The following is a 15,899-nucleotide window of genomic DNA, read 5'->3' as shown; positions in this document are numbered from 1 at the left end:
CACTCAAAATGTGCAGCTTCATGATAACGCTGCTTTGATATATTTTTTACCTTTGACCTTGAAGGATGACCTTGACCTTGAAGGATGACCTTGACCTTGAACTTCCACCACTCAAAATGTGCAGCTTAATGAGAATGCCATTTTGAATTTTTTTATTTTTTTTTACCTTGAAGGATGACCTTTACCTTGAACTTCCACCACTCAAAATGTGCAGATTCATGAGATACACATGCATTCCAAATATCAAGTTGCTATCTTCAACATTAAAAAAGTAATGGCCAATGTTAATTTATTAGTTTGAGGACGGACAGACACCAAATATTTGACATTTGACCTTGAAGGGTGACCTTGACCTTCACCTTTCACCACTCAAAATGTTCAGCTCAATTAGATACACATGCATGCCAAATATCAAGTTGCTATCTTCAATATTGAAAAAGTTATGGCCAATGTTAAAGTTTTGGGACGGACAGACGCCATAAATTTGACATTTGACCTTGAAGGATGACCTTGACCTTTCACCACTCAAAATGTGCAGCTCTATGAGATACACATGCATGCCAAATATCAAGTTGCTATCTTCAATAGTGAAAAAGCTATGGCCAATGTTAATTTATTTTCGGACGGACATACTGACGGAAAGTTCAACTGCTATATGCAACCCTACTGGGAGCATAAAAAATATTTTTTGGGGGTAGGGGTGGAGGGGGGGGGGGGGGTATAGTGTGAGGGTGTGGTGGTCATTTATTAGATGATCTTTAAAAAAAATGAGGGAGAGAATTCGGGGGGATTCGGGGGGGGGGGGGCCTGGGGGATGGTTTGGGTGGAGTCTATTGTGGTATGTCAGGTAAGAGTTGTTTTGTCAACGTATCAATCAAATCTAATCATAAATAAAGAAGTTATGGCAATTTTAGCAAAATTTAATAATTTGACCTTGAAAGTCAAGGTCATTCAAAGGAAGGTCGAGGTAAAATTCAACTTGCCAGGTACAGTACCCTCATGATAGCATGAAAGTATTTGAAGTTTGAAAGCAATAGCCTTGATACTTTAGAAATAAAGTGGATCTAAACACAAAATGTAACCATATATTCAAAGTTACAAAGTCAAAAAAGGGCCATAATTCCATAAAAATGACAACCAGAGTTATGCAACTTGTCCTTTACTGTCCCCTTATGATAGTTTGCGAGTGTTCCAAGTATGAAAGCAATATCTATGATACTTTAGGGGTAAAGTGGACCAAAACACAAAACTTGACCAAATTTTTAAGTATAAAGGACCCATAATTCCGTCAAAATGCCAGTCAGAGTTACATAACTTTGCCTGCACAGTCCCCTTACGATAGTTATTAAGTGTTGCAAGTATGAAAGCAATGACTTTGATACTTTAGGAAAAAAGTTGACCTTAACACAAAACTTAACCAAATTTTCAATTTTCTAAGTATAAAAAGGTCACATAATTCTGTCAAAATGCCAGTCAGAGTTACATAACTTTGCCTGCACAGTCCATTTATGATAGTAAGTAAGTGTTGCAAGTATGAAAGCAATAGCTTTGTTACTTAAGGAATAAAATGGACCTAAACACAAAACTTAACCAAAATTTTCAATTTTCTAAGTATAAAAAGGGCAAATAATTCTGTCAAAATGCAAGCCAGAGTTATCTTACTTTGCCTGCCCAGTCTCCTCATAATAGTAAGTAAGTGTACCAAGTTTGAATTCAATAGCATTGATACTTTATGAGAAAAGTGGACCTAAACGCAAAACTTAACCGGACGCCGACACCAAGGTGATGACAATAGCTCATTTTTTTTTTCAAAAAATAGATGAGCTAAAAAGTGCTTCAAATTCACATGTGTGTTGGCTAATGAGACAATAAATTGAAAATGATTTCCTAAATTAGAAGTTGCCTGCTTCTTGAGAAATTGTAATGCTTACCAAATGCCTCGTTGACATAGACATCATTGACAGAAACTCTGGCTTCTAGGGATTTCTTCTTGTCCTCAAGCATCGACTCAAAACAGTCATGGATCATGATGTACTGGGACTAAAAATAGATGTGGATCATGATGTAATGAGACTAAAATAGTAAATCATGATGTACTGGGCTAAAAATAGACATGGATCATGATGTATTGGGACTAAAAATAGACGTGGATTAAGACTAAAAATAGTGAATCATGATGTACTGGGACTAAAAATAGACATGGATCATGATGTACTGAGACTAAAAATAGATGTGGATTATGATGAACTGAGACTTAAAATAGATGTGGATCATGATGTACTGATACTAAAAATAGATGTGGATCATGATGTACTGGGACTAAAAATAGATGTGGATCATGATGTACTGATACTAAAAATAGATGTGGATCATGATGTACTGGGACTAAAAATAGATGTGGATCATGATGTACTGAGACTAAAAATAGATGTGGATCATGATGTACTGGGACTAAGCATAGAAGTGAATCATGATGTACTGAGATTAAAAATAGACGTGGATACTGGGACTAAACATAGACGTGGATCATGATGTACTGGGACTACAAATAGATGTGGATCATGATGTACTGGGACTAAACATAGACGTGAATCATGATGTACTGAGACTAAAAATAGATGTGGATCATGATGTACTGGGACTAAACATAGACATGAATCATGATGTACTGGGTCTTAAAATAGATGTGGATCATGATGTACTGGGACATGAATCATGATGTACTGAGACTAAAAATAGATGTGGATCATGATGTACTGGGACAAGAATCATGATGTACTGAGACTAAAAATAGATGTGGATTATGATGTACTGGGACTAAACATAGACATGAATCATGATGAACTAAGACTCAAAATAGATGTGGATCATGATGAAATGAGACTAAAAATAGATGTGGATCATGATGTACTGATACTAAAAATAGACGTTGATCATGATGTACTGATACTAAAAATAGACGTGGATCATTTTGTACTGAGGCCAAAAATAGATGTTAATCATGATCCATTTTCCATTTACCAAAATCAAAAAGGCCGGAACTTCAAGCTCCAACAGGTCATAACTGTCTAATAATGTTTCATTAAACCACTGGCCATAATTCACTTTAAATTCTACATGTAACCGTATTGATTGTAATTCTATAAAACACTAACATAACCTTTAACTCCCTTCATGTTTTAAAATTCCAAAATGCTTTAACTCAATCAAAAGCAACCATCATCAAAAGATCAATAACTCCGTTAAAATGCAACATGATAAAGAGCTATAATGCCATCAAAATTTTACAAAAATCAAAGGGCTGTAACTTTATAATAGGGCAGAAATGCAATCAAAAGTTTAACAATAATGCAAATTTGTCCAAAATATGCCTGATGAAAGGTCTGGGTTACATTCATTTGGGTTACACAATAACTCCGTCATTCACAATTCGCGCAAATACACGAACCTCAGTCTGAACCATGTTGACACGGTTTTCTCTCATCTTCATGACGAAGTCGAAGATATTTACTCGGTCGTTGAGGTTGAACTTTGGACTGTTTAGGTACTCCTGTAGATAGTCCACTGCGATGTACGTGCCAGTCCGTCCCACACCAGCACTGGAGGAAAACAACAGAGAACTCACTATTGAAGGGCCTCATTCAAAGGTTTCCTATATTTTCTTTCAAAATGTCATTAAATGTACGGTATTTATGTATAAAATAATATTTGAAATAAATTCTAAAAATAAAAAAATAATATAGGAAAGAAACAAAAAATGAATAAGAAATTGTCCTTGCCAGAATATGAACACAAGTCCTTTGGGGAAAAAATCGAATAAGGTGCTATTGAGCCTTTTAGGCTTTAGAAAATATTTTTACTTAATGCTCTATGATTAATATACGCATTTTCCAAATTAATGATTACACGCCCTACAAAGGCTTAAAAACTTTTCTATTTTAATGGTCAATTACATATAAACTTTTTCCTCAGTCATTATCATTATTGGTAACAAGCTTCAAGTTGACAATACACAACACAATATGGTCGTCTCACTACAGACAACACACGATGTCAATGCCAGACATAGACTGACCTAAATAAGTCACAATCAAAAGTTGCGCTCAGGTGATTTGCTATTTTCACAACCCAAAAATAAATTGACACATTTTTTCGGATATGGCCTATTTCGGACACTGATTTTTGAAGTGCGTATTTTACTCGGATTTTCAATTGTTACCTATAAATTTTGACCAAACTCGGGGGTGCGTATTATACACGAGGGTTCGCGGATTTACGATTTTCTGTTAATCCTTAAGCTACACATCTCAAGGCTACCTGCAGTGGATGACCATCGGTTCCTTCATATTGTGTGGGACGTGACTTCGTACGGTGCGCACAAATTCTATGAAGTGTTCAAACTCGACGTCTGCACTGAAGTCGGGGAAGGTCAAGTAGTGGAACTGGGTCACACGCTGCTTCATGGACTCCTGTTGTTAGTTATATAAAAATTAGCATGTGAGTAAAGTGTTTTCCCAGGTTAGCCTGTGCAGTCATGGCTGACACTTTCTGCTCTTATGGCATATTTTTCGTTCAAAGGGAGTCTCTCCTTAGTGATTATCCAGTGTAAGGTAGAAAGTGTCATCACTAATTTAACTTTACAGATTAAACAGGCTATTCTGGGACAAAACTTCACACACATGAATTTAGCCCAATTTTTCCCTAAAGAGGATCATTTGATAAAACGTAAATAATGGACAATTGATGCTTTCTGTAATAATCAAATACCAATAAGCAGTAACTGAGAAACAGGCTGAACAATCAATATTATCACTGTTATTTTTAAATGTTTAAAAAAACAAAACAGACTTTAATCAATGGTTTTTACCTATCAGAAATAAATTGTGCTAACTTATGCTGTAAAATATTTCTCTCTATATTGAACAAGAATATCAGTGAGACTGATGGATGCTCCCCGATGATGCACTTTGTCAATCTATGTGTTAATTGTGTGGAAGCTAATTAATATTCATGGGGGCCATAACTCCTTAAAAATTCACTGGAGTGGAACAATATGACATATTTAGGTATGCCCATCATGAAAGATTCTGCAAGGTTCCTACATGCCAAATATGTAAGAGATCGGTAAAATATTGAAGGCGCTATGAGAAACTGTTACAAAAGTGTGACGGAAAAAAATCTATTACAGTAGATTTCACTTAATTGAATATCAGATAATCGAATAATTCGGTTAATTGAATAGAAATTGAAAACACCAAACCATTTGCATCTCTTCCCGTTGTAAATATTCCACATATTCTGATAGAAAATATGGTGTAATTCGGTTAATTGAATTGCCCTGGCAGCCATGTTTTTTTTACTGATCTGAACCACTTTCAAACTCAACCGTCGTATCTAAGAAACAAATGTTCTGACCAAATTTCATGAAGATGTGGACCAAAAATGTGACTTCTAGAGTGTTCAAATATTTTCTAGTGTACACTATAATCCAGCAAAGAATGTCATAAATCTCCAAGGAAACAAATCGTATTGACGATTTTGACAGACGCGCTCAATTGACAGTCTTTGTTTTCATTTCACACCATGCATGTATGTAGCGTCTGTCAAGCGTCACGTGACGAACAGGTGTAGAATGCGAGCGTGTACAATGCAAACACTGGAGTCTCCGGTGTGCAGTCAGGTGCGAACAATGAATGCAAACTGTCGAGTAACACATTTCAACAGTTTGTTGTCACTTAGAAACAATTAAAGAGTGTGTTGCCGAAAACAAACTGTTGACGTGTCTTGCTCGACAGTTTGCAAAAGGTGATGGAATGTGACACTATATTCTCAGTTCGTGTATATAAACCTGCACGACTGTGTAACAGTAATTCATATCTAAACATGATGTCGAACAAGCGAAAATGCAACGATCTCAGCCTTGCTGAAAAATACGTTTGTACATGTTTCTCGTCAGTATACTCGTCAGTGCCAATGTACACAATGATGTATGTAATGTAACCAGTGAGTGAATATTATGAGTGGATTATTGTCAATGCACCGTATAATGAATAACAAACGGCTGTCTGCGCCTATGTGTTTATTGAACAATTAAAGTTTATTTGCGCAATATATTTAACAATATAGCTTTGAAATAGGTTAAAAACACGATAATAATACATACTTACCATAAGAAAAGACATTATTTATTTATTAAATGGAAATGAGCGTGCTGTGACGTAGAAGTGTATTTACAAACATCATCTGTAATTCGGATGAAGAGTGATAACTTTGTAAATAAACTGATTTCGTATAATTGAATACTCCTGATAATTGAATATTCGGACGTGACAAATGGGCTATTCAATTAAGCGAAATCTACTGTATTAGCCTCGGTGACCTTGACCTTGACCCCAGTGACCTCAAACCTCATCAAAAGGTAGAGGTCCATGCAAGATACCTACATGCCAAATATGTAAGAGATCGGTAAAATATTGAAGGCGCTATGAGAAACTGTAACAAAGGTGTGACGGAAGAAAGGAAGGAAGTAAGGAACTTCAAACTGGCAACTATATGCTACCCTAAAAAAATTCGGGGAGCATAAAAATTGTAACTCACAGTCTGTTCAGATTTTATGCTGTTTGCAGTATCCTAAGATTGGAAATGAAGCCTGTAAACTAGCATGCAGATATAAATGTCTTTAATTTAATTTAATTTTAAAATTGACTACAAACACGTCAAAATGTGTATTTAAGCTGTAAAGGGATAATACAATCTCCTGCAAACCTCTCCATGAGACAAAGTGAAGATGTTGATATCAAACTTGTCCATATTTGACATGGATGTTGGATTGACAACGACTTCTCCGTACTGCTTTGGTTCATTAACCTCATCTGGCCAATACTTTTCACATTTCACCTGAAAACCAACAAAGAGTTTTTGATGAAATTCTGTGTTTTTATTGCTAAAGAAAAAAATATTTACGAGAACCAATGTGTCAGACAGCAAGAAATACCAATATCTTATATGATCAGTACACCCCCCCAAAACACTTTTCCCTAGCTACATTACCCCAACACTTTAAATACTATTGACTCCTTTTGACATAATATATAAGCCTTCTTATTACCTTCTACATACCCATTTTCCTATTGATGTACATTACCCACTCTACATACACATTGCAATATCTATGTAACACATGCCACTCTACATACCTCTTTACAATCCCTTTATAATGTAATACTCCTACACATTTGCCCATCTTAATATAATCTTCGCCTTTCTACATACCCCATTCCTCTCTCTACATACCCCGTTCCCCTCTCTACATACCCTATTCCCCTCTCTTCATACCCGGATTACCTCTCTATGTAACCTGTTCACCGCTCAATGTACCCCATTCCCTTCTTTTCAGACCCGAGGCCCCGCGCGGCAGACGGAGGCCCCGCTCGACAGACCCGATTTACAATTCGACGGACCCGAGCGCGCGACAGACCCGAGGCCCCGCTCGACAGACGCGAGGCCCCGCGGGACAGACCCCATTACCCGCTCGGCAGACCCGAGGCCTCGCGCGGCAGACCCCAGGGCCCGCGCGACAGACCCGATTCCCCGCGCGACAGACCCGATTCTTCGCGCTACATACCCAAGGCCAGACGCGACAGACCCGAGGCCGCGCGCGACAGACCCGAGGCCCCGCGCGACAGACCCGAGGCCCCGCGCGAGAGACCCGAGGGCCCGCGCGACAGACCCGAGGCCCCGCGCGACAGACCCGAGGCCCCGCGCGACAGACCCGAGGCCCCGCGCGACAGACCCGAGGCCCCACGCGACAGGACCCGAGGCCCGCGCGACAGACCCGAGGCCCCTCGCGAGAGACCCGAGGCCCCGCGCGACAGACCCGAGGGCCCTCGCGACATACCCGAGGCCCCGCGCGAGAGACCCTATTCCCCTCTCGGCAGACCCTATTCCCCTCTTTACATACCCTATTACCCTCTCTACATACCCTATTCCCCTCTCTACATTACCCTATTCCCCTCTCTACATACCCTATTCCCCTCTCTACATACCTAATTCTCCTCTCTACATACCCTATTCCCCTCTCTACATACCCAATTCCCCTCTCTACATACCCTTTCCCCTCTCTACATACCCCATTCCTCTCTCTACATGCCCTATTCCCCTCTCTACATACCCCATTCCTCTCTCTACATACCCTATTCCCCTCTCTACATACCCTCTGCCCCTCCTTGCACAGAGTCAGCATGACGATGATCTTGACCTGGTGCTCCCAGATCATCCTCCAGAAGTCGTCTATCGTCCCTGGCAACGGGCCCTGGGTTGCTATGTACTCACGCTTGTGGTGAAAGCCCTTAAAAAAGTTAAGAAAATTATTGTTGTTAATCAGTTCTTTATGTTTACCTTTGGTTGTGTTAGAACCATATTAAGTTAAGCCTTATATTTTGTTTGACTTATTTAATTGTGTATATGGTTTTGTATGTCTCAAGTGATAAAATCCTGGCTCCTGTCTTTTCAAAGTTATCAAGTCATGACTAAATTAAGCAAGATATGTGTTTGTCAGAAACACTATGTCCCCTTTTGCGCCGCTTTGAAGCTATATATTTGACCTTTGACCTTGAAGGATGACCTTGACCTTTCACCACTCAAAATGTGCAGCGCCATGAGATACACATGCATGTCAAATATCAAGTTGTTATCTTCAATATTGCAAAAGTATTCATTAAATGAGCAAATTTGACCCATATCTTTGACCTTTGCCTTGAAGGATGACCTTGACCTTTCACAACTCAAAATGTGCAGCTCCATGAGATAAACATACATGCCAAATATCAAGTTGCTATCTTGAATATTGCAAAAGTAATTGCAAATGTTAAAGTTGGGGCAAACAAACAAACAAACAAACGCACAAACCAGCAGACAGGGCAAAAACAATATGTCGCCCACTTAAGTGGTGGGGGACATAAAAATACATATATAAAACCAGTTTGTTTATTAAATAAATGACATATGAAATATATATACCAAAGAAATAAGTAAAGTTATTGCAATATAATTCATAGACAATGACACTAAGCATTAAAATTGAGTGCTTCTTTTACTAATGAAGCAACATATAATTATGCTCAATTTCATTTACAACAAGGGCTGTTTGTAAAACATGCATGCCCCCCATATGGACTGTCAGTTGTAGTGGCAGCCATTGTGTGAATACGTTTTTTGTCACTGTGACCTTGACCTTTGACCTAGTGACCTGAAAATCAATAGGGGTCATCTGCCAGTCATGATGAATGTACCTATGAAGTTTCATGATCCTAGGCCTTATTATTCTTGAGTTATCATCAGAAAACCATTTTACTGTTTCGAGTCACTGTGACCTTGACCTTTGACATAGTGACCTGAAAATCAATAGGGGTCATCTGCCAGTCATGATCAATGTACCTATCAAGTTTCATGATCCTAGGCCTAAGCATTCTTGAGTTATCATCCGAAAACCATCTGGTGGAGGGACCGACCGACGGACGGACCGTCGGACGGACCGACATGAGCAAAACAATATACCCGCTCTTCTTCGAAGGGGGGCATAAAAAGTACATGGAAGGAAAATTATGTGATCAAAATTATTGTGAACCATTATATGAACATGACTAAATGAAAGTGTCAAAAAGAAAACTTAAAATCCTGTAAATATCATATCAATAATGTTCGCTTCTTCTGTTGGTGTTGCTGCTGCTGTTGCTGCTGCTGTTGCTGCTGCTGTTGCTGCTGCTGCTTCTTAAGCTGTTAATAATTTATTGTTGAATAAGATAGTCGATGTGATGTCAATAATGCTGCTGTCACTACTCATTCTGTTTATAATAATTGTAAATTACACTTTTGATACTGCTGTTGTTATAATTATTATTGTGAAAATGATGATGATGATGATGGTGGTGGTGGTTGTGGTGGTGGTGGTGCTGCTGCTGCTAGTGGTGGTGGTGATGATGATGTACCATAACTGATGATGATGATGATGATGATGATGATGATGACAATGCTGGATAATTAGGCTCATTGGGTCATTGTCGATCTGAAATGGCCCACAAGTCAACCGGGGGTGACTAGAAGCCGATTCTTGTCACCCTAGGGTGACTTAAAGCCGATTCATGTCACCCCGGGTGACTTGAAGCTGACCGGCTGACTAGAATCTGCTTGAAGTCACCCCAGGGTGACATGAATTGGCTTCTAGTTACCCCCGGGTGACTTGTGTGCCGTTTCAGGTCGACAATGACCCAATGAGCGATAATTAGGGTGACTATCAGAGTGATGAGATTAGTTCAAGCAGATAATCTCAATCAAACAAGGAAAGAAATGCAGATTATAAATGAAGCATAACATTCACAAAATATGAAGATTGATTATCATGAATACATAGTTTTGGAAGTTTAAATACAAAATGTATGTATTATTAATATAAATAATATATGTATATTTATAATAACTGCATTTATATCAAATATCATTCAATTTATTAAAATTCATTCTATTTAATCAAAATATTAGTTTCAAATTTACCATCAAATAATACTTATAAAATGTTTGTTTTCACTTTTTCTAATGCCAAGCCTCAGGACTATATGAGTTGATATCAACTATTTGACCCAGGCCAGTTGTGATAAAAGTTTGTAGAGGACATCAACAGCATGTTACACACCACATCTGGACCCTGTAGTTTCAGAGATTTTATTTTTTGCTGATAAAGTTTATTATTGTATTATAATGACATTACAGAAATTCTGAAAAGGTGCATATCTTTTGGGACTTTGAACGTAGGAAGACATACAAAGCAAATGCATAACATATCAGAAACGTAGGAAGATATACAAAGCAAATGCATAACATATCAGAAAGAATAAACCATGCATGTTTGCATGGAGTGTGGTAAAAATGTGACCAGAAGATAATGATGATCTCTTGTATATGTATCTGTAGTAATAATTATTTCAAGACCAGAGTTTCCCCCATGACCCAAGCGTGTGGGCTGGCCAGGGGTGCCCTTTTCTAGGGGTGGGAGGGGTGCCACCATCTGAAAGTGACCGCTCTTGATAGTACAAGAAAATGTAGCAATTTAGAAATTATAACTGTCCAAAGTCCAATACCTCTATACATTCATGTGTCTTTGTATGCATTGTTTTTCTCTGATGCATAACAGAAATATACAAAGCACATCGATTTACATTATTCATTAGTCAATAAATCATTTTGTCTTACTGATGTTTTAAATCTAAAACAAAACACAATAATACAGATCTTCAAACCTTAATTAGAGATTTTGGCAGTGACCATGACCTTTGACAAAGTGACCCGAATTTCTATTGGGGTCATCAACTGTCCAAGTTCAATGCACATGGGAAGTATCAAGCCAATCGGTCAATTTGTTGACGAGTTATTGATTGGAAACTATTTTCACACATATTGTGACAGTGACCTTGACCTTTGACCTCAAGACCCCATTTTCAATTGGGGTCATATACTGTCAAAGGTCAATCCACATGTGAAGTATCAAGTCAATCGGTGAATTCGTTGATGAGTCATTGATCGGAAACTATTTCCCCACTGATTGCGACAGTGACCTTGACCTTTGTCCAAGTGACCCCAATTTCAATAGTGATCATTTACTGTCCAAAGTCGATGCAAATGTTAAGTATCAAGCCAGTCGGTCAATTCGTTGATGAGTTATTGATCAGAAACGATTTTCACACTTATTGTGATTGTGAGCTTGACCTTTGACCTAGTGACCCCAATCTCAATCAGGGTCATCTACTGTCCAAGTGCAAAGCACAAGTGAAGTATCAAGCCAATCGGTCAATTCGTTGACAAGTTATTGATCGGAAACGAACTGGTTAACCAACAGACCTACCAACAGACTAACCGACAGACCGACCGACCAACACCTAGCAACAATATATCCCCTCTTCTTCGAAGGGGGGAATAAAAAGATAAAAACACTATGAAGCTGCAGCTAATTCAAATGCATTAAAGAATGTAATATTTTGAGACCCAGCTTAAATGTGTTCAGTTGCAACCTGATAATTGAATCGTATAGCTTTCCATTTAACCAATTTATGACATGATGGGTTGCTGATTAAGTCATGTAGCAGCAATTTAGAGAGGTCTGTTGACCATCCCTGATTTAGATGAGGTGTTGCCTGTAACATTGTTTCATGCCATATTGACCTGGGGAAAGCCCTCTTGATAACAAAGCCTTGAATAAGTTGACAGTCTTTTGCTCTACCAACGCTCTAAGCTCTTAGCCAAAATGGCTTCTTTAACAAAATTAATTTAACATGATCACAGAAAGATATTACAAGTCTTTCCCAAATATTAGTTACACAAATACAGATGTAGGGTTGAAGAGAAAGACATTTGATTTTACTCTCTCTGTTTTGTTTTTATTTTATTTTTTAAGATAATATTCATATGTGTATTTTCATACACATATCTAGTGTTTTTTGTGAGGCAAACAAGAAAACAACTAAAGCTAAAAAAAACACATTTCATTTTCCACCTGATTTGGATGGACAAGGGAAGACCACTGTGAGTATTTTGTTGAATAAGCATTACTAAAGCAGTAACTAATGCAACTAATTCAATCAAGGGTCACAACTCCTTCCCAAGGAAGACAAACTAATCAAGCTCATGGTTACATGTAGACTACGGTATGCATACATTCACTGCAAACACAGGCAGCCTTGCTCTGTGAAAACAGGGTTTAATGCATGTGCATAGTATTGTCTCAGATAAGCCTGCGCAAGGACCACACTGTAATATATCTTTATTTAAAAGAGACTTTTTTAAACAAAACATTCCATTTGGGTGAAAAGTGTTATCCCCGATAGCCAGTGCAGACTGCACAGGCTAATCTGGGACCACATTTTACGCACATTCATTAAACCCTGTTTTCTGAGAACCAGACTCACAGGCAATCATACGGGCAGAGAGCTGTGTGGTAACTTACAGGAATATAGTTAGCATTTATGTAATCAGTGGTCGGATCTTCATCATCTAACTGCTGTATCTTCACGCGGCTGTGATCAACTTAATGTCGCAAATTAAATGAAACTTAAAATCAACAAAGCACAACAAACAAAAATATATATAAGGCAAAAAAACAACAACATTTATTTGTTAAATAAAGTGGGAAAATGCCAGTTAAAGTGAGATTGTTGTTATTCTTATAAGAAACTACAGTAACATTAAGTTTTTTTAATTAAAATATTCTTTGCAGTATAAAATAATACTAATTTAGGGTAAAAGAAAGTAAATAAATGAAAAATTTTAGAAATAAAGTAACAGGAGATTTTCTTGTAAAATAATTATAGAAACAATGCATCATACCAAAAACATACACAAATGTAACTGCCTGACCAGGACCCAGTAGCTCAAAACTCTAACAGCCGGTTAAGGAACAGCTTATAACTTTAGACCCCAATAAATTAATTATAATCAAACATTGTTTTTACTATTCAAGCTAACAAATTCATTTACCATAAATACATATATTAAATAGTTTACAATTAAGAAACATAATTTACTGAATCCAAGTTATGTGCAATTAGCTTCAGTGTCAATTAAATCTTTGAGAAACCAGTCTCGGGTGTAACTTACATGGTAAGATGTTCACCCATCTGTTCTTGCCCTTGTTGGGTTCCAGGTTAGAGGCCTCTGAGCTTGTGTGGGCCTCAATGTGGGCCCCTTTCTTCTTGATGTCCTGAAATACACATAAATGATTTAATCCTTTGCATACTGGGAAATTTGTCGTCTGCTAAAATGTTGTCTGCTGAATCTCTTAAATCAGCATTTTCTTCTATTTTTTTCAAAGAATACTACAAGAATAGCAAACAGTTTGGATCCTGATGAGATGCCACTTTCTGTGGCGTCTCATCTGGATCCAAACTGTTTGCAAAGGCCTTTAAAATTCGGTTCCAGCACTGAAAGAGTTAATAGATTACGCCATTCAGTTCTATATATGTATACATCATCAATATTTTTAGAACTTGAGCATTTGACTTAAACACTTTTTGAAGTCTATATTCTGATTTATAACATAAGCTACCCCTTGTTTTCTATGTAATATAACCATTACAGATATTTTTATCTTAAGCAAGTTTAATAAAAAAAATTGAGCATTTTTATAAGCTACTTTTTCTTTGAATGACCAATCGCATGACATTATTCTGATTACATGATGTTGATACATAAAAAGATGTTTTAATGTTAACCTTTTGATTTCATCATGCCGTTTATGTTAATGTTAATTTTCTTTCTAATTTAAAAGCATGAGATAAAAAAGATTGGACACTTCATGTCATGTCATATGATGATGTATTAAACTTGTCCATGAAATTTAAAAGTAATCTTGCCAAAAGCTGGCTTACTAACAAAATTAATAAATTCTTCAAAATATGGTATGAAATAAAAATATGGTATGAAATAACACCTCCAGTCAGATCCTTTGAATGTCAAACTGTTGATATTTGAAGAGTCAGTTAAGAACTGCTGATGAGTTAAACATAACACGGTTCCACAGGGTTAAACACCTGCTAATCATCACAATCTATGTTCAAACACTGTATGCTTATAAACTCCTTTAAAATCAACCAAAATAATTATATAAGCAGCCATTTAAACTTGTTGATACTGTTTCAGAATAGTATACAATGTTTTCAAATAGATACTTTTCTGCAAAAGAACTCACACCAATTATCATGTATCATGTTCCACAGTCACAGGAAGCAAGCATAGAGTTTCCTATTGCTTAACAATTAAATCATGCTCAGTCATAACGAACATGACAATTAACAAGTAATATAATGGTTTGAACAAATGGCAATGTGCCATCATGCCATTAACAACTTCAACAATAAACAAGACTATTGCCAAGCAATATATGTCCCCTACCGGCTCCACCATTGTCAGATTAAAAAAATATATATATTTGTTGCCATAGCAACCAAAATTTTTGACGTGGGAACAGAATGAAATGACGTGCATAATGTCCATATTGCCATCTATCCATGTTTCAAGTTTCATGAAAAAAATAAAGAAGTTATTGCAGGATCCAGAAAAGTGTGACAGACATACTCACAAACAGACAGACTCACAGACAGACAGACTCATAAACGCACAGAGTGCTAACCATAAGTCACCTCCAGTGAAACCGGTTGGGGACATTAATAAACCATAATCCAAGGTTCCAATTCAATCAACGAGAGACCCTTTGCAATATTTATGACAACACATCCGATTCCTATTTAAGGACTTATTTCAAACATTTATTTCTTCGACTCTAAATATTCAAACACTGTATTAAAAAAAGAGATGTGTTCGTCAGAAACACAATGCCCCCTACTGCGCCGCTTTGAAATAAAATTTCTATTTATCATTTGGCAGGAATAGAAATCATCTCAGACATCACTGACAACCAAGGCCTGTGGTTTATCAAAGAGATCATAGCCAGAGTTCATCATGTATCTATGGACATAAGTCCACAGGTATGTAATGAACCCTACCATTCACAAATTAGTACAGGAAAGAAATGATAATTATATCATTAAAAAAAAATAATTGACAAATCAATCATTTGAGTTATAAATAATCAAAATAAAAAATCTGTACAGTAACTGTGACAAGAACTTAAATTCTTGGTAAGGAAATATATAATCTGAGATTTATAATTATATAAATTACTTCCGTTGAAAATAAATGTCTCTAACAAATCTCTATTTTTAGTAACAAATAATAAGCCACTACCGTGATTGTAGATTCACCACTCAAAATGGGCAGCTCCATGAGATACACATGTATGCCAAATATCAAGTTGCTATGTTCAATATTGAATAATTATCTCCCTTTAAAGCTTATTA

General features: G+C 37.1%; 1 protein-coding gene across 1 annotated transcript in view; it reads right to left on the bottom strand.

The window, feature by feature from the left end:
• Positions 1-15,899, bottom strand: part of LOC127852784 (receptor-type tyrosine-protein phosphatase beta-like) — a 109,588-nt gene that overhangs the window by 12,510 nt on the left and 81,179 nt on the right. Inside the window, exons 20-26 of the mRNA XM_052386751.1 lie at positions 13,642-13,744; positions 12,992-13,071; positions 8,213-8,347; positions 6,766-6,897; positions 4,318-4,469; positions 3,449-3,599; positions 1,932-2,040 (exon numbers count right to left, since the gene is read on the bottom strand). Of these exons, the coding sequence (XP_052242711.1) occupies positions 1,932-2,040; positions 3,449-3,599; positions 4,318-4,469; positions 6,766-6,897; positions 8,213-8,347; positions 12,992-13,071; positions 13,642-13,744 (862 nt within the window). The remainder of the gene's footprint in view (positions 1-1,931; positions 2,041-3,448; positions 3,600-4,317; positions 4,470-6,765; positions 6,898-8,212; positions 8,348-12,991; positions 13,072-13,641; positions 13,745-15,899) is intronic.

Source organism: Dreissena polymorpha, chromosome 12 (assembly GCF_020536995.1).
Source record: "Dreissena polymorpha isolate Duluth1 chromosome 12, UMN_Dpol_1.0, whole genome shotgun sequence".
Classification (NCBI taxonomy): domain Eukaryota; kingdom Metazoa; phylum Mollusca; class Bivalvia; order Myida; family Dreissenidae; genus Dreissena; species Dreissena polymorpha.
The sequence above is the reverse complement of the archived record's forward strand: the minus strand, read 5'-3'. Positions and strand labels throughout refer to the sequence as shown.